The following is a 22,746-nucleotide window of genomic DNA, read 5'->3' as shown; positions in this document are numbered from 1 at the left end:
CTCTGGCCCACTGATAGCTCACAGCAGGGCTTCCAGAAAAAACAGACCACGGCAGGGAGGGAGAGGACAGGTCAGTCAGCTGGCAGACAGTCATATGCAAGATGTGGAGATTCAAGAACAGGACTACTTCCCTTTACCACGCCTTCCTTCATCTCTCTATGCCTTCACTGAGCAAATGTTTACGGAGCAGTTACTACCCGCCAAGAGCTGCACAAGACCCCAACTAAAAGGAGGAAGGATGATTGGGGGCAGAGGGGTGCAAATAAACTCTGAGTTTTTACTATGCACCAGGCACAACCCCAACATATAAAACTGAGGCCAGGGGCACCTGGGTGGCTCAGTCAGTTAAGCGTCTGACTTCAGCTCAGGTCATGAACTCACAGTTCGTGGGTTCGAACCCCGTGTCGGGCTCTGTGCTGACAGTTCAGAGCCTGGAGCCTATTTCGGATTCTGTGTCTCCCTCTCTCTCTGCCCCTCCCCTGTTCATGCTCTGTTTCTGTCTCAAAAATAAACATTAAAAAAAAAAAATCTGAGGCCAACTCCCCTCGACGCAATTCAGTTTTTATTTATTTATTTTTGAGAGAGACAGAAACAGCGTGGGCAGGGGAAGGGCAGAGAGAATCCTAAGCAGGCTCAGCGCTGCCAGCACAGAGCCTGATGCGGGGCTGGAACTCACGAAACCGTGAGATCATGACCTGAGCCGAAACCAAGAGTCGACGCTTAACCGACTGAGCCACCCAGGCGCCCCTCGATTCAGTTTTAAAAAGCAAAAACCTTGAGAACCCATCACGGTGAATGCAGGGACGAGGGGCCGTAGCACAGGTGGGGACCAGTGGAGTGAGGAGGGGAAAGGTGGACGGCTCTGAGGGGTGGGGGTGTCAGAGGCCTGCAAGTCCTCACTGAAGGGGGGCAGCTGGTGTTGGGACAGGAGCCAGAGGGCCAAGGGCAGGTGACAGCAGGGCCCTTGTAAGGAGCCGCTGCAGACCCACACAGCGGAGAGAGGAGAGGAGAAGGCTAGAGGCACAGGCAGGTGGCTCTACAGCATTCACAAGTACAGCGAGATAACACCTCTGTTTGGGGAGTGACACCATCGACTCAAAGGGAATCAGACCGGGAACAAAGTGGGAAAGGCAACGCATGTGCTAATCTGCGTTCCCTCCGCAAGGAGAGAAAAAGTCACTGTTTCCTTGCTAATAAAAAGGAAGAAAAACTTTTTGTTTTGTTCTGTTTTGTCTCCTCCGCAGCTCTCACCTACACCCGAGCCCATGAACTCGGGCACCCACCCAGGGCCAGGCAGGCACTGGCGTCAGGGGCCAGCCCAGCGCAGGCACCTCCTGCAGGAAGGAGGGCGGCCCAGAGCCGCCAGGTCTCCTGGGGAAGCCAGGAATGCAGATGCAGGGGACACCTCTCCCTTTTTAAAATTCCAGTAGCCAACACAAAAGTTGTAAAACGACGAAACGCCGGGTGGGTCCCTCCACGAGAGACACGTGCCCGGAGGACAAATGCCACAGAAAAGCAGGGAGGACAGGGGGATGAGGTGACAAGGGCACTGCACGGGCACCCTGGGCCCACCTTTTGCCACCAAGCGCTGAGAATGGGGGCCAACGAGGCTGGAGCAGCCACCAGAAGCAAGGGGACGGGGCCGCAGGTGCGGCCCCGGGGCCCGGGTAGTACGCACGCAACCAGGAGGGGAAACGAAGTCTCCGGCCACTGGCCCTGCATCTCTCGGTGTTGCCTTCTTTCCATCACTTGATATCTTGGCTACATCGATCTCACACGTCCGGAACAAGAGGAACACGATCTAGCGAGGATAGCGAGGCCCAAAGGTGACTACATGACACCCCGGGGGGTGGAGGCCAGAGGAAGTGCCCTTTCCCGCTGCTCCCTGGGGTGGGGTGGAGGGGGCTGAGGATGTCTCGAGGGAGAAGGGTGCTGGGAAGGGTTCAAATTCAGGGCCGCCTTCCAGATCTGTCCTTGATGGGGGAGAGAGGGGGACAACGCGCTGGTGGCTCTTGCTCAATCTCCATCTTTGCCAGGACTGTTCAGCTCAAAAACAAATAGTTTCAACTGATATCAGATCCTTTACAAGGGTAAACGCTAAAAAAAAAAAAAAAAAAAAAAAAAAAAAAGTAAGGTTGCCTTAAAAAAGTCGGTTGGGCATCCTGATTCTTGATTTCGGCTGTGGTCATGGCCTCACAGTTCGGGAGTTCGAGCCCCATGTCAGGCTCCACGCTGTCAGCCTGGAGCCTGCTTGGGATTCTCTCTCTGTCCCTCCGCCGCTCACCTGTGCACGTATGCACTCATACGGGCACTCTCACTCGCTCTTTCTCTCAAAATAAATAAACTTAAAAAAAAAAAAGAAAGTAGAGGGGCACCTGGATGGCTCAGTCAGTTAAGCATCCGACTCTTGGTTTCAGCTCTGGTCACCATCTCACGATCTTTGTGAGTTCGAGCCCTGCGCTGTCAGTGCCCAGCCTGCTTGGGATTCTCTCTCTCCCTGTCACTCTCTGCCCCTACCCCCTCTCTCAAAAATAAATGAACTAAAAAAAAAAAAAAAAAAAAGTAAAGCAAAATGCAGTATTTTCTGAGCTCAGATCAGAACAAGGTATGCCAGCCTTGGAGCTGCCTGGTGCCTCTTCCGCCCCTTGTCTCTGTCTGAACAGTTAATGCCAGCTTTCCCCCAACAGGATGCAGAGAAAAGCACGGAATGTGGACTGATGCCCAGGGTCTGTGCTTTGGCTCCACAACCCTGGAGCTGTGTGATCCTGATCAAGTCTCTTCACCTCAGTTTCCTTACCTGGAAAATGGGCCCTGTGACGATAATCCTACCGTAGGGGTTTTGTGCCTCAGATGAGCACACGGCCCCGAGATGGCTTTGCAAGCTCCAGAGCACTGAACAAATGTTATTCTGCCTCTTGGGGGTAATCCGATGATTCCGGGCGCCTCCTGACGCCCCTGGAGCTCAATATCGAGTCAAGCAAAATGACTGCCATAACTGAATCGGGGCCCAGACTGTGACTGGGCAGGGTGCCTCTGGATTTCCCGGCTCCCGGCTGGAGATAAAGCACAGGTTCCAGTCGCTCCCCTCCTCACCGCTCCCACACCACACTGACTTGCAAGCTACTTCAAGCCCAAAATCACCCTGCAGGGAGCGTTGTAAAGGCCGTGGGCTTCTTGTACATTTCCCACAAGGAGCAAGTAGTTACCATAGCAACCTGTGCAGTTCCCTATGCCTGAGTTAGAGAGGCCTGGCCCCATCCCACCCCTCGTGGCAAAAACACCTGCGGTTGCCTTAGAAACCTTCCTATTCCTGCAGCTTAATGAGGATATATTTGTTGACCTGATCTAGTTTTCTTTTCCTAGAATGATTCTAGCCGCTCACCCAAGTATCAGACCATTCAGTCACTTGACTTCCCACAGGACTTAATAAAAACAGATCAAACCATCAGGCACCGCTCACCTGGCCCAAAGCACCATCGAACTGACCTTTCCTTCAATTTGAAAAGTTGGTACGTAAGCACCAGAAGGGAGGCTTCTTAAGTCTTCTCTCTTTCTAAGGAATTTCTGGGGTTGGGAACTCCTCCCCACCCCCCAGTGCTAAATAGTTACGACAGCATGAAGGGAAGTGGAAAGAGTTCAGGGCTTAAGAACCAAATATTCCTGGACTGAAATCCCAGCTTGACCTTTTACTAGCTGTATGACCTTGGGCAAATTATTCCGCCTTTCTTACTGTTTCTCACTGGTGAAATGGGGCTAACGCTACCAACATCATGAGCTGTTGTAAGGACTTAAAAGAGAATTCAGCGAGATCACTGCTAGAGGTGCCAGAAAAACCACCAGGCAGGCGTTCGGTAGCATTAATTCACACGCTCACACCTTACTTTTGGAAAATGCTGCCTGACAACCTGGCCAGATACCCAGCTAGGCTCAGGAGGGAGGGCAGGTCCCCAGGAAAGCTAAGGATGTGGCTTTCGGAAACAGGCTCCAAACCAATCTGAACAAAGATCCTCAAATATAAGTGCACCTGTACATCGACGGAGGGATATACAACCTCTCAGGACGAGGCTTTCGGAAGGCAATTGTCATCTTTACATAGTATTTATGTAACAACCACATGCTCCTCAGGTCTACTGAATAACTCTATCTGACCCCCTTTCCCAGAGGCAGGCCCCTAAGTGAGAAGATCCAGGAAATGATGAGCCCATTTACTGTGCCAGACGCAGGGGGCACTCCAGAGTGGCCCAAGACTTCTGCGAACTGCCTCTACGGGCTAAGTGGCCGGTGGGGTGGGGGGGCTGTCCATCAGCAGGGGACAACCTATGGAGCCTGAGCCAGACAGCAGGATGTGGAGCCCCTGGTTACGTAAAGTCCCTGGATGACCCAGCCTGTCCCCTAAAGGGACCCTTCCCATGCCTGCGGGGCATATTACCCTCAACAGCATTCCTCAACGGCATTCCAGGAGTGACTACCTCAACCGTCACCTTTTTCCCCTCCCCAAACCACACTCTCTGCCTGACTCCCATTTCCATCATGCCCTCAGCTTCGCGCCCTCGCTCCCGATCTTCCAGGCCACCCGAGACACCTGTGATGTCCAATCACCAGGTTGTATCTGGTCATTGCTCCAGAGTGTTTTGATCCGGGCACCTTTGGATTAATTTTTGGAAGCACTGCTTCCAGCGCCCTCCGCCCTCCAGCTTCCCTGAAAGCCAGCCATCCCCTCCCTCCCTGGTCCCCATCCCTCCAGCTGTCAGGACCTCCACTTCCATCCTCTTTTCCCACTTGCCCGGTGCACCTTGTTGCTTTGCTAGTTTTCCAAATTTCCAAAGTTGTTCTCCTTTAAAACATTCCCCCAAGCCCCCGGGGCACAGAACAGATCCCGGAAGCCATGCTCCTCCCGGAAGGGGGACGGGGAGAGCCCTACTCTCCCAGCTGGTCTCCCCCAAAGCCTCAAGGGGGCCCTCAGGGCACCTTCCCAGAGCACATTTTGAAAAGCCCTGCCCTCATCCCTCACCTATGCCCAAGCCCCCCTCCTCCACTCTGTTGCAGCTGTGATATCTCAGCAGCAGGGCAGAGGGAGGGAGGAAGAGAGCAGGATGAACACTTTGGGAGAAAGAGCAAGAAATGCTTCCCAGAGGAGAGCTGACATCTGAAGGACAGGCAGGCATTCGCAGGATGGGGAAGGCACGGGAAAGGACTTTCCGGCCCCGGGGAAGCCAAGGGCAAAGCCAGGGTCATTCAGCTGGGAACTCCTTGGGGGCAGGGGCGGAACCAGGCTTTGCTCAGTGCCCCTCCCCAAGCCTCACCGTCCCACCAGCACAAGAGGAAGGAGGACAGTCCCCACGGATGGCGTGCAGAGCACTTGCGAGGTACAGGGCAGTGTTCCAGGCGCTCTGCGCGCAGCAGCTCGTATGATCCTCACAACGCACCTTCCCGGCTGTGTCCCCCTCGGCTTTTCTCGCTTTACAGACAAGACACCTGCGTCGAAGGAGTCTCGTGCCTGATCAGTCTCACAACGAGGAAATGCTAGAGCCTGAGTGTCACTGAGGGGGTCTGGCTTTACGGCCCGTCCCCCCCACCGTCGCACTCCACCGCCTCTCGGTCAAGCGCATGTCCCTGGAACGCAGTGCCCGGCCCCGGGGACAAACTTACTAAGTGATCGTTATTACTGATGCCTTTCGATTCGACTTCTAAAGAACAGGGCCTGGTCTCTCCCGATGGCACTGGGAACACTACCTCCTTCGGGCCTCGGCCCTGCAGGGAAAGCCCAGTGGCTAACGGCTCTGGAAGACACACAGCCCTGAGCCCTCGGTCACTACTGGCTAGAGACCTTGGGCAGGCTACCGCACCTCTCTATACCTCAGTTTCTTCTAGAAGACAGGGTTTTGACGAGGATGAAATGAATCACTGCCCGGGAAGTCTAATGCCCGGCTCTCAGGCCAGGCTCAACGAGCAGTCAGGATCTTCATCACCAGGGCTGAGCTCCCACATGGCCCGTTCCCCGCCTGGACACTGAGGAGGGGGAACTTAAGATTCCTCCAGAGACGCCATCAATCAACGGCACAACATAAATCCAATGGCTGGATGTGACTCAGATCAATAACGTTCCGCTTCAGTCAGTATGGTGGCCAAGAAACAGGTTACTTGACAAGTAGCCCATTCTGGAAATTTCCCAACAGTGAAACCCAACCCAGACACTCTGCAAAGCCTCTTCCTTCTCTGGCCCACGGCTCAGTGAAAAGAAAACCGTCCACACCCACCTGCCATTTCCTTCTTCCTCTGCCCCAACTGTTCAGGTGATTCAGGAAGGTGCTCAGCCTGCAGCTGTCGGCCTCCCCACACCCGACACTGGCTAATCTGCACGGAGCAAGCTGAGCTGGCAGCTTCAATCATCCGTTTAGGAAGGGTCAGGATTGAGGTCAAGGCAAAGGCACACTCAGGACACATATCCAGGAGTCTGTATGAGGCCCCTCGAGGTTTGTCTGTTCAAAGTCCAAGGCAATGAAACTCGCTGTTCTTACCGGTTTGGGGCCATCCTAGGCTGGTAGAAGGTGAGACACCTGTAGACCCTACCTCTGCCGATGACGTCTGACACTATGAACTTCTCGGTGCCCCCCCCCCCCACGCACCCCAAGGCAGGCAGGTGTGCCGAGGGCAACAGGGTAGCCGCAGGAAAAGAAAAACTAGGCCAGAGCCTCCTCATATCTGCTCTCGACTCAGGCAGGGCTCCTCGAAGGTCATTATCAAACAAGCAAAGGCCATTACCAAATAGGCAACGCCTTATCAGCGGCTGCCCTGGGCTCTGCACTCATTTTCATCCTCTGGCAGAATGCCCACTCCGAGCCAGCCTCTCCAGCAGCTGCCCACCTGGTTCTAACAGACTTCAACCTCGCCAGCCCTCTCCCACATACCCCAGTAATCTCTAAAGGACACAGCCAGTCAGGGCACTCACATCCCTGCTTAAACTTTCCATAGCTCCCCAGTGCTTTGGTATTATATTCAAAATCTTGTGCTCCTTGGCTTGACAGGCACGGTCCTAGATCAACTGATCCCAAACCTCCCTTTTCATCTAGATCGCCCTCCACTCCCTCATGGGTTGCTCACCCTGCCCCAACTCTCTGTTCTACCCACTGGCCCCAGGACAGGCAACAGGCTTCCAATCACTTGACACACACTGTGCACCTGTATAAAGATGAGTGGGACGGGGACTCTGCCCCCAAGGCGTTCCCAGCCCTGCCATCCAGCCTTTGCTCCTCCTGCTCTTCTGCCTGGAATACTCTGTCCTCTGCCTCCTCCAGCTTGAAAATGCCTGTCCAGCCTTCAAATGCCAGCTCCTTCTCCCACCCTCCCATAGTGTTCTGGAAGTACCGCCCAGCATTTAGGATACAGGGCTCAGCCAGACTGTGAGCTCCCCAAGGGCACAGCCCACACAGCCCGTGTGTCAGTCAGGTCTGCAACCCAGCACTGGGTCAGTGCCTAGCACACACAAGGCGCTCGATGAGAGCTGACCGCAAAGGGCACCTGCTCTTGGCCGACACATGGGAACAGGGACTAGATTTCTCTCCTGCCTCAACCAACCAAAAAGCCAGACAAAATAAATAAAACCATGATTTTTCAGACAATGGGCATCAGGCATTTCGGGAAAGTGATTTCTGAGAGGGAGGAACAACTGCCCTAGCTCACTGCCCAGAAAGGGGTTTCAGGCCACGATGCAGGGAGAAAGTACCCAGGCCTGCCAGTCTTGGAGGCCGACAATCTCCCCGGGGTGGGGAAAGCAAGTTGGGAGTCCAGGGAGGTCAAGGCAGCCAGACTTTATAGGAACTAAAACCAGAGAGGAGATAGCTACACAAAGGGAGAGCTCTGGAAATCTATGAAGGGTCCCCCTCCACTTTTTGGCTGCGTAGTACAGATCAGGATCAGAGGGAACGATCCTTGGACCCAAAGTTGAGCCAAGAATAATTTCTGTCTCAGCCAAAGTGGAAAACCTAGCATGAAGAAGGTACTGCCTTGTTCTGATCCCACATGACAAAATTAAGAGCGAGTCTTTAAAGGATGAAACTGTTTCCAAGTAACTTAACAGTGTCCCAAAACAATGCCAAGAATATTTATAGAAATACAGAAATATCCAGCATCCATAAAATTCTCAACATCTGACATCAATCAAAAATTACCATACAAAGAAGCAAGAATGCTTTTCCATTAACAGAAACACTCAGAAATACAGATAACAGGGACGCCTGGGTGGCTCAGTCAGTTGAGCGTCCGACCCTTTATTTTGGCTCAGGTCATGATCTCATGGTTTGTGGGATTGAGCCCCGCATCATGTTTCAAGCTGACAGCACAGAGCTCGCGTGGGATTCTCTCTCTCTCTCTCTCTCTGCCCCTCCCCTACTCGTTTGCATTCTCTCTCACTCTCTCTCAAAGAAACTTAAAAAATATATATACAGATAACAGAATTAGCAGAAAATGACATTAAAATGGCCACTATAACCATGTTCCATATATTCAGGAAGCTAAAGGAAAAAACTGAGTTGCAGAGATGGAAACTATGATGTCTGAGATAAAAAGTATACCGGGCAAACGTAGCAACAGATGAGGCAAATGACAAAAGCTTGATAAACCTGAAGAAGCGACAATACGAACTATCCAAAACCACCACAAAGAGAAAAATAAAAAGACCGGGGAAGAAAATGAAGGAAGCATCAGAGAGCTGTGCAACAACTTCAGGCATCCTAAATACTTGTAACTGGAGTCCCCAAAGGAGAGAGAGAAAGGAGAACACAGAAAGTGTCTGAAGAATTAACTCGGCTCTCCAAATTTGACAAAATCTATACAAACCCACAGATCCCAAAAACTCAGCTGACCCAAGAACAATAAACCTGAAGAAAAGCACACCAAGGCATATCATAATTAAATTGTTCAAAACCAGCAATAGAAGAAAAGCTGCCAGAAGGAAAAAGGGCACATCAGGAATGGAAGCCCGAAAATCAGAGACACGACAGATTATTCATTTGAAATAATGCAAGCCGGAAGACACTGGAACCACATCTTTAAAAATGCTGAAAGTACGAGTCAATTAAGAATCCTATACCCAGGGAAAATGCCTTTCAATACCAAAGGCAAAATAAAGACTCTCTTAGGCATCCAAAAGCTGAAAGAATTCATCACCTGCAGACCAGCACTGCAAGAAATAGTAAAATGAGACAGACTCTGAAACAAAATGGATTTACACAGAGGGATGAAAAACACCAGAAATGATAAACATGTAAGTAAATATATATTTTTTTCTTTTTGATCTCTTTGCAAAATAATTGGCTGTTTACAGCAAAAATCATCACAATGTGGGGCACCTGAGTGGCTCAGTTGGCTAAGCGCCCAACTTTGGCTCAGGTCATGATCTCACAGCTCTTGAGTTCAAGCCCCACACCAGGCTCCCTGCTGTCAGCACAGAGCCCACTTCGGATCCTCTGTCTCCCTCTCTCTCTGCTCCTCTTCTGCTCATGCACATGAGTTCTCTCTCTCTCTCAAAAATAAACAATTTTAAAAAATAATAATAACGATGTATTATGGGATTTAAAACACACGTACAAGTGAAATGTGTGGTAACAATACAAAGTCCAGGAGGAAAGTAATAAATGTATACTATTGTGAGGTTCTTATACTATATGTAAAGTGGTATAATACCATTTGATGATAGACTGTGCCAGGTTAAAGACTCATACTATGAAGCTTAAGGCAACTGCTAAAAAACAAACAAAAAAGAGTTATAGCAAATAAACGAGGCAAAGGGAACAAAATGAAACCAAAAAAATTACTCAACCCCAAAGAGACCAGAGGAAAAAGGAAATGGGAACAAAGAATATTGGGCAAACTGAAAACAAATAGCAAGATAACAGTTAAGCCCAACTATACTAATAATCGTATTAAGTGTAAATATTCTAAACATCCCAATTAAAAGGCAGAGATTACAAAATTGAATTTTACAAAATGCAAAACCTACCTATACGTTGCTTACAAGAACCCACTTTAAATACGAAGGCACAAATAATTTAAAAGTAAAAGAATATAAAGAAATACACCAAGTAAACACTAATTTTTTGAACACTATCCATTTTTAAATTGTGGTAAAACATATACAACATGAAATTTACCATTTTAACCTTTTTTTAAATTTTTTGTTAATGTTTATTTATTTTTGAGAGAGGGAGACAGAACGTGAGCAGGGGAGGAGCAGAGAGAGAGAGAGGGAGACACAGAATCCGAAGCAGGCGCCAGGCTCCGAGCTGTCGGCACAGAGCCCGATGTGGGGCTCGAACTCATGAACTATGGGATCGTGACCTGAGCCGAAGTCAGATGCTCAACCGACTGAGCCACCCAGGAGCCCCCATTTTAACCTCTTTTAAGTGCACACTTTTGTGGCATTAAGGACATTCACACGGTTATATTACCATCACCACCACCCACCTCCAGAAGTTTATCATCCCAAAACGAAACTCTATACCCATTAAACATTAATTCCCCATTCGTCCTCCTCACCCCCTGGCAACCACTATTCTGTCTGTCTCTATGAATTTAACTACTCTCGGAACCTTACGTAAGAGAAATCGTGCAGTATTTGTCCTTTTGTGACTGGCTTGTTTCATTTAGCATTATTTCTTCAAGTTTCGTCCAGGTGGTACTATGTGTCAAAGTTTCCTTCCTGTTTAAAGCCAGATAATTTCTATGTATGTATCACATTTTGTTTATCCATTCATCTGTCGATGGACACTTGGGTTGCTTCCACGTTTTGGCTATTGTGAATAATGCTACCGTGAACATTGGTGTACAAACATATTGTTTGAGTCTCTGCTTCTACTTTTTTCGGGCATATACATAATTGGAATGGCTGGGTCATATGGTGATTGTGTATTTAATTTTTGGAGGAGTTGCCATACTGTTTTCCGCAGTAGCCGTGCCCTCGACTTTCTGACCAGCAATAAGGGTTCCAATTTCTCCACATCCTGTTGCCACCACTTCTGGGTTTTTTGTCATTTTGATTCGCATTTCCCTAATGACTAGTGTCGTTGAGTATCTTCATGTGCTTAATTGGTCATTTGTGTATCTTCGGAGAAATGTCTATTCAAGTCCTTTGCCTATTTTAGTCATATCATTTGTTTCTGTTTCTATTTTGAGTTGTAGTTCTGTATACATTCTGGATATCAATCCAACAATTTTTTGAAAGCTGGATTGCCTACATTAATATGAGACCATGTAGATTTCAGAGCAAAGAATATTACCAGGGACTGAAAGGGTCAATTCATCCAACAAAAACACTCCAAATGTTTATGCACTTAATAACAGAGCTTCAAATTGCATGAAGCAAAAACTGATAAAACTACAAGGAGAAATGAACAGACCAACAATTACAGTTGTTAAGTTTCAATGACCCCCTTTTTCAATAACGGATAGAACAAGTAAACAGAAAAGCACTAAGCAGTTAAGACCTGAACAGCACTACCAGCCAACTCAGCGGACATTTATACCACACGCCAGACAGCAAAGCAGGAAACACCTTTTTCCCAAGTAGTCACAGAACACTTACCAGGGAAGATCATATCCTGCGCCACAAAACACGCCTCAGTACATTAAAACGTTTCAAGTCACACAAGCTACATCCACTGTTTACAAAGACATTAAGTTAGAAAGCAGCATTTATTGGACAGAAAGAGAGTAAAGTAAGAGGATATGGCTGACTTTGTGTCTTCCACTGTTTGTAATCCTGCTGAGGAGGAATCACATGAATTAGCAGTGGGACTAAAAGTACTGCCGTGTCTTCAATGCTAGGCATACCTGACCTGGGCTATCTGTTTGATAACGTATTCATGGTTGAGTCTCTCCTTCTCTCCACTCTCCAGCCCATCCTAAGCCCCAGGGGCCCCACCTAAATCACGACAAACCTGTTTGGTATTTGCTCAAGTCTTTCACAGAAACCAGCGAAGGGAAAGAGAAACGCAGTGGAGGGAGCACCTGCGAAGTAACATGACTTTTAAAGCTCCCGAATCCTCAGAGACATCGCCACGACGGAGATCTCTGTTACAGGGCAACTATCCAGGAACAAACCGGAACCTTATGAAAACTCCAAACTCTGAGCAGAAACTAATAGAATTTTGGAACAACAGAGATCCAGTGGGATTAAAGCAAGGTCTTCAATGACCTAATTATGTCAGCCTGGAAAAACCCTACTGGTCCTGGCCAAAAGTATCGGGAAATGATCCGCATGGCTAGTTAGCCTGATGCCCTCTCAACAGCAGATCTATGTCGGAGTAGCAAATTGCACAGCAGTAAGTAAAAAGAAAACGAGAATCCTTAGAAATAATCTCAATTCCAAGAACAAAAATCTACAAGCCCCTGAAAGTGGTGCTTCCCACTCAGTCGGTTAAGCAACCAACTTAGGCTCAGGTCATGATCTCACAGTTCGTGAGTTCAAGCCTCGTGTCGGCCTCTGTGCTGACAGCTCAGAGCATGGAGCCTGTTTCAGATTCTGTGTCTCCCTCTTTCTTTGCCCCTCCCTCTCTCTCTCAAAAATAAATAAACATTTTAAAGTTTTTAATGAAAAAAAAAGGTGGTGCTTCACAAATCTGACTTATAGTAAGAATTACTCAATGCATGTGTTAAAAATACAGATTCCTGGGACCCCTCCAGACAAATCTCCAGAGGTTTGACTCTGTATTTTTAACAAGCATCACAGATGATTTTTTTTTTAATGTTGTTGTTGAAGTAGGCTTCACGCCCAGCGTGGAGCCCAACACGGGGCTTGAACTCACGACCCTGAAATCAAGACCTGGGCTGAGATCAAGAGTCTGATACTTAACCGACCGAGGCACCCAGGTGCCCTGCATCACAGGTTACTCTTAAGGTCCAGCAAACACATGAGCTTTGAAATGAGACTACCGGGTTAAAAAATCCCAATTCGGCCACTTACTGGCTGTGTGACCAAATTATGTAACACCTCTACAACTCACTTTTCATCTGTAAAATGGGATCACCACCTACCCTGAAGTATTCTCAGAATTCAGTATGCTCACAAAGCCCCTAGAACAGTGCCAAGAGCACATGGCAGTCAAGAAATCAGACCCACTGCTTATCTAAATGAACAAGTCTAAAATGAAATGTTCCACCTAATGGAAACTACAAAGGCACCAAGCCAGTTTCCAAGATAATCGAGGAAAAAAGCCTTTCTGGACACTAGGACCACCAAGAACAAAGACTCTCATCTCACTTCAGCGCCCGATATTTCACCCAAGCCCTTCCTCCCACCCAGAACCACAAAGTCCAGGCCTGGGCAGGGCCGCAGCTCTGCACAAGAGCCCAGGAAAGTCATTCCTTCCCAAGTCCCTCTGTCACCGCCACCTCCAGCTCCAAGACTGACAGTCCTGAGAGTCAGGTGGCAGCATCTTGGGTGCAATGACTCCTGGAAAAGAGGCAAGGAGCCAACGAAGGGAGTGGAAAAGGGCTGAGTCAGCAAGAGGATCACTGAGACACTGCTGAAGCGAAGGGAAGTTAGTCTGTGAAGTTTCCAGAGCTAAAGGTGGACGTTCCTGGGGTGGATGAGCCCAGACCCTGTACTAAGAAAGTCCTGACGGTCTCAGGGGCTGAAACGCCAAGGTGTAGGGTCAGCTCTGCCAGGAACTCACAACATAGCCCCGGGTTACTCCTTCTCCCATCCATAAAGTGGGAAAATAAGCACCTCATTGGCTGCGGGAACGAAAGGAGGAATCAGGCACATACTGGAGATACACAGACACACGCATACCACTGCCATCTGTACCCAAGAACCAGACACGTACTGGAGAAAGTTAGACAGATAGATATATAGAGATATATAAATAATGTACGTACACGTATAAAATACACACACACACACACACACACACACACACACCAATGCCTTTCTACCCAGCAGGTCCAGGGGTAGGGTTTGGTCAGGGACGCTGGAAAAAAGGTAAGAACAGACTAAAGGCTGAAAGCTCTGGTTCTTTCCCTGCGCTGGGGAAAGGGCACAGGCGGGGAGTCACAGACCAGGATCACTGCGACCCTACTCTGCCACAGGCCTCCCATTCGACCTCTGGCAAGTCAGATCCCACTCTGAGGCCTGCTTTCCCATCTGTATAATGGGCAAACGGACTCCAACGTCTGTAGAACTATGACCAACAAGATGCTCAAATATGGAATGGGGGTGGGGGGGTGGAGGGTAGCGGTGAGGGGGTGGGGTGGGGCGGGGCCAGACGCTCCACCTGCAGGGGGAAGGGAGGGGAGGGCGCAAGGGGCAGGGGCGCCGGCCTCCCTCCCTTCCGCTGCGAGGGGCAGGGGCGCCGGCGGTAGTCACGCGCCCTTCGCGCCCAATCACCGGCGTCTGCCAGGACGAGGCGGACAGGCGGGGGCGCGCCGGGAGCCACTGCCAGCGCCACCCCTTTCCCCGTCCTCGCCCCTCCCCGGGTCCCGCTCACCTGCCCCGGCCGCCGCCGCCGCCGCCGCCGCCACAGCCGCCGCGGGTTAAACCACGGCCCGCGCCCACACTTCCGGGGCCCGCAGGCCCGCCCCCTCCCGCCGGATGTGACACCCTTCCAACGTCCGGGGCTGGGAGCGGGGTCCACGCCGCTGTCCCGCACCACGCTGGGAGACCCGCGGGCCCGAGTCACCACGGTAGCGCCCCACCCCGCCCCCCTCCCCAGCACACACACACACACACGCTCAGCCACCCCGGGCCACACCCACGGGCGTCCTCGCGAGACCCCTCCCGCGAGCGGCGGACGCCCGGCCCCGCCCCCCGCAGGCCTCCGCCCCGCCCCTGGAAGGGGACCGCCCATTGGGCGGAGACCCGGCCGCCCAGGGCGAGTGCGCCTGCGCGGGTTTCCCGCGGTTCCTCTGGTGGCCGGGACCAGGGCTCTTCTGTTTTACCGGGCTTGGCCTTGGGCAGGCTGCTCTAAGCGGCCAAAAGGGGCCCGAGAAGAAAGGAGTGGAACCCCAGCACCTAGGGAACGACTTAGGTGGTCTGAGCTCGGACTAAGGGGCCCCCAAGCCAACCACACGCCCACGGCCGTGACACCAGTCAGCTCCAGGCCGGGAGTGACCACAGACCTGTGTCCCTGGCAGAGAGCAGTGCCTGTCAGTCTGGAACTGACTGGCGGGTTTTTCAAAACAACTCTTGAGTAGTTTCCCAAGTAACCTGTTTCCCAAGGCCCGAGATTGCACTTGTAGCCCATTCTGTGTGCGTAGCGCTTGACAGACGTCCTTATACAACCTCACTTGCCCAGAATCCCCAGACCGATGACCTGGGAAGAAAAACCCTGATGCTAGCTGGTGCTCTCTTCCCTGGGCACCGTGTACTAAACGACCAGACCTGGGGGTGAACCCCATTTCCTGTTTGGCTTCTCAGCGGGGTCCATGACTGCAGCTTTGTAAAAAAAGGGATCCCAGGAGGAGAGCTTCTTAGACCAAGGAAACCATACCACCCAAAATTGGCCACCATATTAGGTGTGGAATTAAGACCATCGTTGCTAGTGGTAGAAATCCAACTCTAGGCCACCATCTGCAAAATGGGAATTATTGGGTCACATAACTATAAAGTCCAGGAGCTCGATAGCACCAGGCACAGCAGTATTCAAGGTCCCATCCTTACTTGACTCTGTTCTTTCTTTTGGGATATCAAAATTCCTTTCAGCAGAGAGTCTCAAAACTTCAATTTCAAATTATAGAGAGAATGGATCTGATTGGCTATGGTAATCGCCATTGTCCCTATTGGGCAGAGCCTCCTTCCTCTTTCTTGCCACCTCGTAGGCTGCCAGGTAGCAGATGGATTAAGGACCCTTGGGCCAGGTGACCACGCAGCGATCGCCTCTAGAGGGCAGAAGGGACGGTGAGGAAGACAGTCTCAGCTACTGACTTGCGTGAGTGAGTTGGTTTTTGCAAACATCTCACTTTGAACACAATGTCAGAGTGGCTCCCCTTTACAGCGCCGTCAGATAGCTGGGGTGACACTGTTTTCCGAGGGGTCGGGAGGACCGAGGCAGATGACCTTAGCTCTGTGTCGTAAGACTTTTGTGCTATATAGTTTTTAATCTTGTGCATATATTACTTTGGTGGTAAAAAATTAGAAAACACTAGGATGGATTAGCTTGAGTTTATATTTAGCAAGCCTTTCACCCACTGGTACTGTGTTGGCAGGTGAAATCCAGACGTGATGCCTGGAGCTAGAGCAGCCATCTTGAGCTGTGAGGTGACCGGGGAATGGAGGCCATACTTGGAGGCACAACAAAGCAGAAGGACCCTGAGCCCTGACGCCATGGAGCGTCGAGACACTGCTGGATACTCACGTCTGGACTTCCACAGGAGAGGGAAACAGACCACCCTGGGTAAGCCACTCTCGTTTCGGGTTTGCTGTCACTCGTGCCCTTCAGGTTTTAGACTCCACTTCTGGAAAGCCCCTCTTGTACCCCCAAGGCTGGGTAAGTGCCCCCTTGTACGTTCTTCAAACACCCCACACCCTTTCCTGTCTCAGCATTTGCCACATTTTTCTGTAATGGACCATTCGCTCCCTCCGGAGAGTAATTTCTGTAAGGATGGGCAGGAACTGTTTTATACATCATCTTCTGCGAATGCTAGAAACTCCTGAAGCAATGACAGTAATAACCTGTGAATGTGACAGACACAATGATTCTATCCAGGGGAAATGACAAACTGCTCTATCTTTCCCCATCAAGTAGGTCATTGCCAAGTCATCCAGGTTTGGGGTGGGGGGGACGGCTGAATTTGCAAAGATAGAGAATTAGAGCAAAGGAGGGAGGGAGATAGGGAGGGAGGGAGGAAAACGTGGCGAGTCGTCTGAGGCAGGTGGCCCCGGAACAGGGTGCTCTTCCTACCTGGTTTCCTCCTGTTTTCCACTTCTGGCTCTTTTCAGCTTCCCCAGGCTCAAGCCCACCCCGTTCGGTCCTGGTGTCCTATCGCTGGCACATATGTCCCTTATCCCGTGCCTCAGTTACATCCAATTTCATTCATATTTCAGAGTGAGCCTGATACATGCAAAAGAGAGGGAGAGAGAGAGAGAGAGTGCGCGAGAGCAAGAGAAGGCAGCTCCGTATCCTTCTCCCGTTCTGTCATTCCACATACATTCACTGCTAAGAACTGCAGACACAGGGGGGTCTGGGTGGCTCAGTCGGTTAAGCGTCCGACTTCGGCTCAGGTCACGATCTCACGGTTCGCAAGTTCGAGCCCCACGTTGGACCCTGTGCTGACAGCTCGGAGCCCGGAGCCTGCTTTGAATTCTGTGTCTCGGGGAAGTTACATTTTTGGTGGGAATTTGAGAGGCCCAGGAGATGTCTCTCCCCCAAGATATCTCCGTCCTTCAGATGATCTTCATCCAGCACAAAAAAATATTCAAGTCCAGATATTCCTTGTGTTTCCTCTCCACCCCCTCCTACCGAGGGTGGGTGGGTGGGTTGGACTCCTCCACTTGGATCTCGTTATGCTGGTTGACCGGATGGAGAAGTGATGTGAGCAGAAGTGAGGAAAGCGGAACAGGCAGGTCCGAGTTTGAGGTCAGACGAAGAAGGTGTTTGAGAGGCCGAGGTATAGTGGGGGCGAGGATTCGGGACCCGGTTGGAAAAGCAATTTTTGAAGGAAGCTTTGCCGCCTGGCACGCATAATCCCCAATTCGGGCTTCAGGAGATCTTCGGTGAAGACTCCGTCTTTTTTTTTTTTTTTTTTTTTTTTTCCCTGGACTTGCAAGTCAGATTGGTCTGGCTGGTTTCTCACTCGGGCTCCTTCCTCCTGGCGCCCACTCAGTGCTCAGCAGATCCGGCTGTACCCCCCCCAGAAAGGAGTCGTGTCTCCAAGGCAGGGGCTGGTAGCTGCCTACAGCATTACCCCGTCTCTCGTTTTCCTTTAAAAATAGAGTAGGGGCGCCCGGACGGCCCAGTCGGTAAAGGGTCCAACCGACTCTTGGTTTGGGCTCAGGTCATGATCTCGCGGTTTGTGAGTTCGAGCCCCGCGTCAGGCTCCATGCTGACAGCATGGAGCCTGCTTGGGATTCTCTCTCTCTCCCTCTCTCTCTGCCCTTACTGCTCTCTCTCTCTCTCTCTCTCTCTCAAAATAAATAAGTACACTTAAAAAAAAAGTGTCTAAAATAGAATAGAGTATATTTTATTGTACAGCAATGTGTCCAGTAGCTAAAAGGACAAACCAACCGACAAAAACCCCTGCATTTCCCAACAGCCTTTGCTGCCAGTTATGATGGTGACTTTGTGTAATAAGCAGAAGGATTGCGAGGAATTACTTGGAAGGCTGCTTTAAAGGAGCGGAGTCGGCTGGGAGGTGAGTCCTTTTGCCTTCCCACCTTCTTAACTGCTGCCTTGATTTCATATGTGACGGCTAGAATTCTTCTAGCTGTGTTGGACCATGAGGTGTCCTAGAAAATGGAAACCATTCAAACTCTGGATGGCCTACCTCCAGACTGGTTTGAGTGGGAGGGGGAAAAAAATCAAGTTTTATCTTGTTACGGTTATTTTAGGTCTCTTGCAACATGTACCCAAACTTAAACCTGATCTGGTAATCATTAATACAGTACACCTTCATTAGTATTCTGTGGGGTTTGGTAAATGAATTTATATGTTACAAGTTTCTTTATGATTCTGTTCCATTTATGCAAAAACCATATATATACGAATATATATACTGATGCACCCTTGTGCCAATGCAAAATTGTGATTAGAAACATGCCTTCTTAAAGGTATAGCTTTGGGATTTTTTTTTCTTTTCATTTTTTTTGCTCTTGGTTTCCTGACTTATTAACAGCCTAGCGTATATCCTTTCATACGATCTCATCCAAATCTGTATCTACTGGCCTTGGGGAGGCTGAGGGGCAGGGTGGGGAGAGCTAAAAAAGAGTAAAGTATAGGCACGTGAATGAGGGGTGGTGACCATTATTGCTCATCATAAATATTCTAGCCAGGTCACATTACCCCCCCCCTCCAGCCCCCACCCCAGGTTTGCCATGACTATGGAATTTTCTTTGGCCACCGTGGTGTGCACAATATGTCACTTCCAGGTAGAAGCCTTCGCGAAGCAGGGTCCTGTTTGCCACGCATCCCCTTCCCTTGCATCAAGAGGGCGTGACTGTGATGAGCAGGGTCCCCTGCTAACCCGTGTCACATCTGAGTGCGCGATAAATCTTAGTTGTGTTGACCCGCTGAGATCTGGGGGTTGTATGTCTTCACAGTGTAACAGCTTATCTGTACTGAAACAGGAGGGCTTAACAGGGATGTTGTCTCCTTCTTCCTTTATTAAAAAAAAAATTTTTTTTTTTAACATTTATTTATTTTTGAGACAGAGAGAGACAGAGCATGAATGGGGGAAGGGGCAGAGAGAGAGGGAAACACAGAATCAGAAGCAGGCTCCAGGCTCTGAGCCATCAGCCCAGAGCCCAATGCGGGGCTCGAACTCACGGACCGCGAGATCGTGACCTGAGCTGAAGTCGGACGCCCAACCGACTGAGCCGCCCAGGCGCCCCTCCTTCTTCCTTTAATGATCAAACCCCTAGTCTAGGGCCACCTAGACGAAAAGACTAAAGAGGACATACATTTCCTAACCTGTCTTTCACCTAAAAGGACTCCTGTGACTTCATTTCGCCAGTGAGATACGAGTGGAAATAATATTTACAACTTCTGGCTGTGTCCTTTAAGGAACAGGGCATGTCCTGCTTCCCCTTGTCTACTTCCTGCGAGCCAGGATGCAGATGTAATGACAGGCACTGGAGCAGCCACATTAGACCAAGAGTTAAATATCACGTGTTGAAGGTGGCATGGCAGCAAGAAAGAATTTGAGTCCCCATCACTGGGGAGCCACCTGGAGCACTGCACCGGAGAGAAATGAAATTGTATTTTATTTAAGCCTGGGTTATGTAGGCCTGGGTTATGGAAGTTGAGCCTGTAACCTAGTACCCAACCCCTGTGTTAGCCTTACTTGGACAACAGAGTGTGAAGAATAGAAACCATATCTCTTTCCATGGACTTATGAACATGTGAGATCCCTGCCCTCCAGAACATGTGGTCTAGCAGGGATATCAGAAATTCAAGAAAGGGCAAAGCCACATGGCAGAGAAAACTTCAGGGCGCTCTAGGAACACATAGGAGGGAAACTTAAATAAGTCAAGGTCCTGGTGGGTTGCCTGAAGAACATCGTCTTAGGTCAGCCTCCCCAGAAGTAGCCCCAAAAATGAGGTGTCATGTATAAGGAATTTCTTTCAAAGTTGCTCTCAGAGAAACCAGTGAGGGACCAGGGGAGGGCAGGACAGGGAAGGGACAAGCCTGTTCCCACGGGGAACTCTGAAAGGTTAAGTCTCACCTCGAAAATGCCCAACCCAGGGGCGCCTGGGTGGCTCAGTTGGTTGAGCGTCCGACTTCGGGTCAGGTCATGATCTCGCAGTTTGTGAGTTCGAGCCCCGCGTCGGGCTCTGTGCTGACAGCTCAGAGCCTGGAGCCTGCTTCAGATTCTGTGTCTCCTCCTCTCTCTGCCCCTCCCATGCTCATGCTCTGTCTCTCAATAATAAACATTCAAAAAAAAAATTTTTTTTTAATTAAAAAAAAAAAAAAAGAAAATGCCCAACCCAGGGGTGCCTGGGTGGCTCAGTTGAGCATCTGACTTCGGCTCAGGTCATGACCTCACGGTTTGTGAGTTTGAGCCCCACGTCCAGCTCTGTGCTGACAGCTCGGAGCCTGGAGCCTGCTTCAGATTCTGTGTCTCCCTCTCTCTCTGCCCCTCTCCCCCACTCGTGCTCTTTCTCTTTCTCTCTCTCTCTCAAAAATAAATAAGCATTAAAAAAAAGGTTTTTTTTTAAGAAAAAAGAAAATGCCCAACCCGAGGCAAGGGAGCTCCCCGCAGCCGTCTGAGGGCCACCCTGTGCCCGCGGAGCCGCTGTAATAGATCCTCCAAAGCCAAGTCGCAGATGTCACTAGAAACAAAAGCACACCAAAGCCAGGGAGGATGCCACCTCAGACAACGTCCGCGTGCTCTACACCCCCTCCGCTCTTGCCAGCATCGGATCAAGAATCCCACCAAGGGGGGGTGGGGACGCCTGGGTGACTCGGTCGGCTGAGCGTCCAACTTGGGCTCAGGTCGTGATCTCACAGTTTGTGGGTCGGAGCCCCCCATCGGGCTCTGCGCTGACATCTCAGAGCCTGGAGCCTGCTTGGGATTCTGTGTCTCCCCTCCCCCTCTGCCCCTCCCCTGCTTGTGCACTCACTCGCACGCTCTCTCTCCCTCTCTCTCAAAAATAAATACATAAGCAAAATAAATAGGAAAAAAAATAAAAAAGAATAAAAAAAAGAATCCCACCGAGGGGAAGAGCCCCTTCTAGACTCTAGAGTGAGCCATTCTGGGGAAGCAGGGAGGAGCCTTCAGCTGGAGTGTGTATCATCTCAGCATTTGAATCCCCACCTTCCCCCATACGCACGTTCATACACACTGACATACTCATTTATACACTCTGTTCCTCACACACCCACACACACACACACACACACACACACACACGCCAGTTTTTGAAGAGCAGGAAGCAGGGAATGGGAATGGCCACTGAGGAAGCGCTCAGTGAGACGGGCTGGGCTCTGTCTCCAGCTTGGGACCCCCAAGAACTGTGAGCCTCGGGTCCCGTCACAGCTGCTCATACTTCCATCCTCAGTGGCCACCCGATGGGCCACGATGAGGCCCCAGGAAGTCAAACACGGCTCCCCGGGCCCCGGGACCGGGACCGGCTGGTGACAGAATAAAAGGACAGCCTCTTGGGGCACCTGGGTGGCTCAGTCGGTTAAGCATCTGGCTCTTGATTTGGGCCCAGGTCGTGATCTCACGATTCAGGTGTTCAGGCCTCACATCAGGCTCCGCACTGACAGTGAGGAGCCTGCTTGGGATTCTCTCTCTCCCTCTCTCCCTCTCTCTCTGCCCACCCCCTCTCAAAATGAATACATAAACTTAAAAAAAAAAAAAAAGGACAGCCTTTTCTCCAGGCAGCAGACCCCAGGCAGACCCCACCAGAGAGGGGGTCAGGCAGCCTTGGGCCCGGAGGCCCACAAAGCAGCCTAATCCTCCCAGGCAGGACGGACGGCCGCCCCAGAGCCAACATCACACAGCCAGTGAGAGTCTGATTCTGGCCTCAGGCGTGGGCCTCACAACGCCTCTGAGTTCCAATTCATTTTGTCACTCAGTGATTTCAATCTGGGCTGACCTGGGCCAAGGCCTTTCTGTTCTCTGGGCCTTGATTCCTGCCCCTGCAAAGCCAGGGATGGAACCAGATGGCCCCTCAGTCATGACGTTCCACTAAGAGACAGCTCCTTCTTAACCCCCGAGTCCCAGACAGGCTCCCCACATATGGCAGTGTAACCGGCATGGATCTGCATCCAAAGAACATAACCGACTTTATGTAATGCACAGCACCTGGCAAGGGTCTAAGCACCTACGCATATTCATGCATGTGGCTCTGTTAGGATTGGTGATGAACCCATCACGCTGGTGATGAAAGATGGTGAACGTGACGCAAAGGAAGAGGAAATAACTTGTCCGAGGTCACACAGCTCGTCAAGGCCACGCTCGGATGTGAGCCGAGTCCCTCTGGCTCCAGCACTGCGTTCTCAGGCACCGTGCTCTGCTCCCCCTCATTCTGTAAAACAGTGTCTCACACATCCTTCGATTTCTCAAGTTCGGTCTTCTCTCCCTTCCAGG

The 22,746-nt window shown here is 50.5% G+C and overlaps 2 protein-coding genes across 8 annotated transcripts in view; one reads left to right on the top strand and one right to left on the bottom strand.

Moving 5' to 3' along the window:
* VPS37C (VPS37C subunit of ESCRT-I) overlaps positions 1 to 14,599 on the bottom strand; it is a 27,876-nt gene extending 13,277 nt beyond the window's left edge. The window contains exons 1-2 of one of the 4 annotated variants that reach the window (XM_081790251.1): positions 14,484 to 14,575; positions 1,679 to 1,801 (exon numbers count right to left, since the gene is read on the bottom strand). Coding sequence is in view for 1 of the 4 variants with exons in the window: in XM_078433537.2 (XP_078289663.2) it covers positions 6,258 to 6,444 (187 nt within the window). In the remaining 3 variants the exon portion in view is untranslated. Of the gene's footprint in view, positions 1 to 1,678; positions 1,802 to 6,257; positions 6,496 to 11,933; positions 13,853 to 14,483 lie in introns of those variants that run through there. The other 3 variants (XM_078433540.2, XM_078433538.2, XM_078433537.2) reach the window with 3 other exon arrangements.
* Positions 14,592 to 22,746, top strand: part of LOC132660714 (pregnancy-associated glycoprotein-like) — a 26,989-nt gene continuing 18,834 nt past the window's right edge. For 2 of the 4 annotated variants that reach the window (XM_078433543.1, XM_078433542.1), the window contains exons 1-4: positions 14,609 to 14,679; positions 15,814 to 15,927; positions 16,201 to 16,388; positions 18,247 to 18,345. The gene's annotated coding sequence lies outside the window, so the exon portion shown is untranslated. Of the gene's footprint in view, positions 14,680 to 15,813; positions 15,928 to 16,200; positions 16,389 to 18,174; positions 18,346 to 22,746 lie in introns of those variants that run through there. The other 2 variants (XM_078433544.1, XM_078433545.2) reach the window with 2 other exon arrangements.

The sequence above is a fragment of the Panthera onca genome, chromosome D1 (genome assembly GCF_046562875.1).
Source record: "Panthera onca isolate mPanOnc1 chromosome D1, mPanOnc1 haplotype 2, whole genome shotgun sequence".
NCBI lineage: Eukaryota > Metazoa > Chordata > Mammalia > Carnivora > Felidae > Panthera > Panthera onca.
The sequence above is the reverse complement of the archived record's forward strand: the minus strand, read 5'-3'. Positions and strand labels throughout refer to the sequence as shown.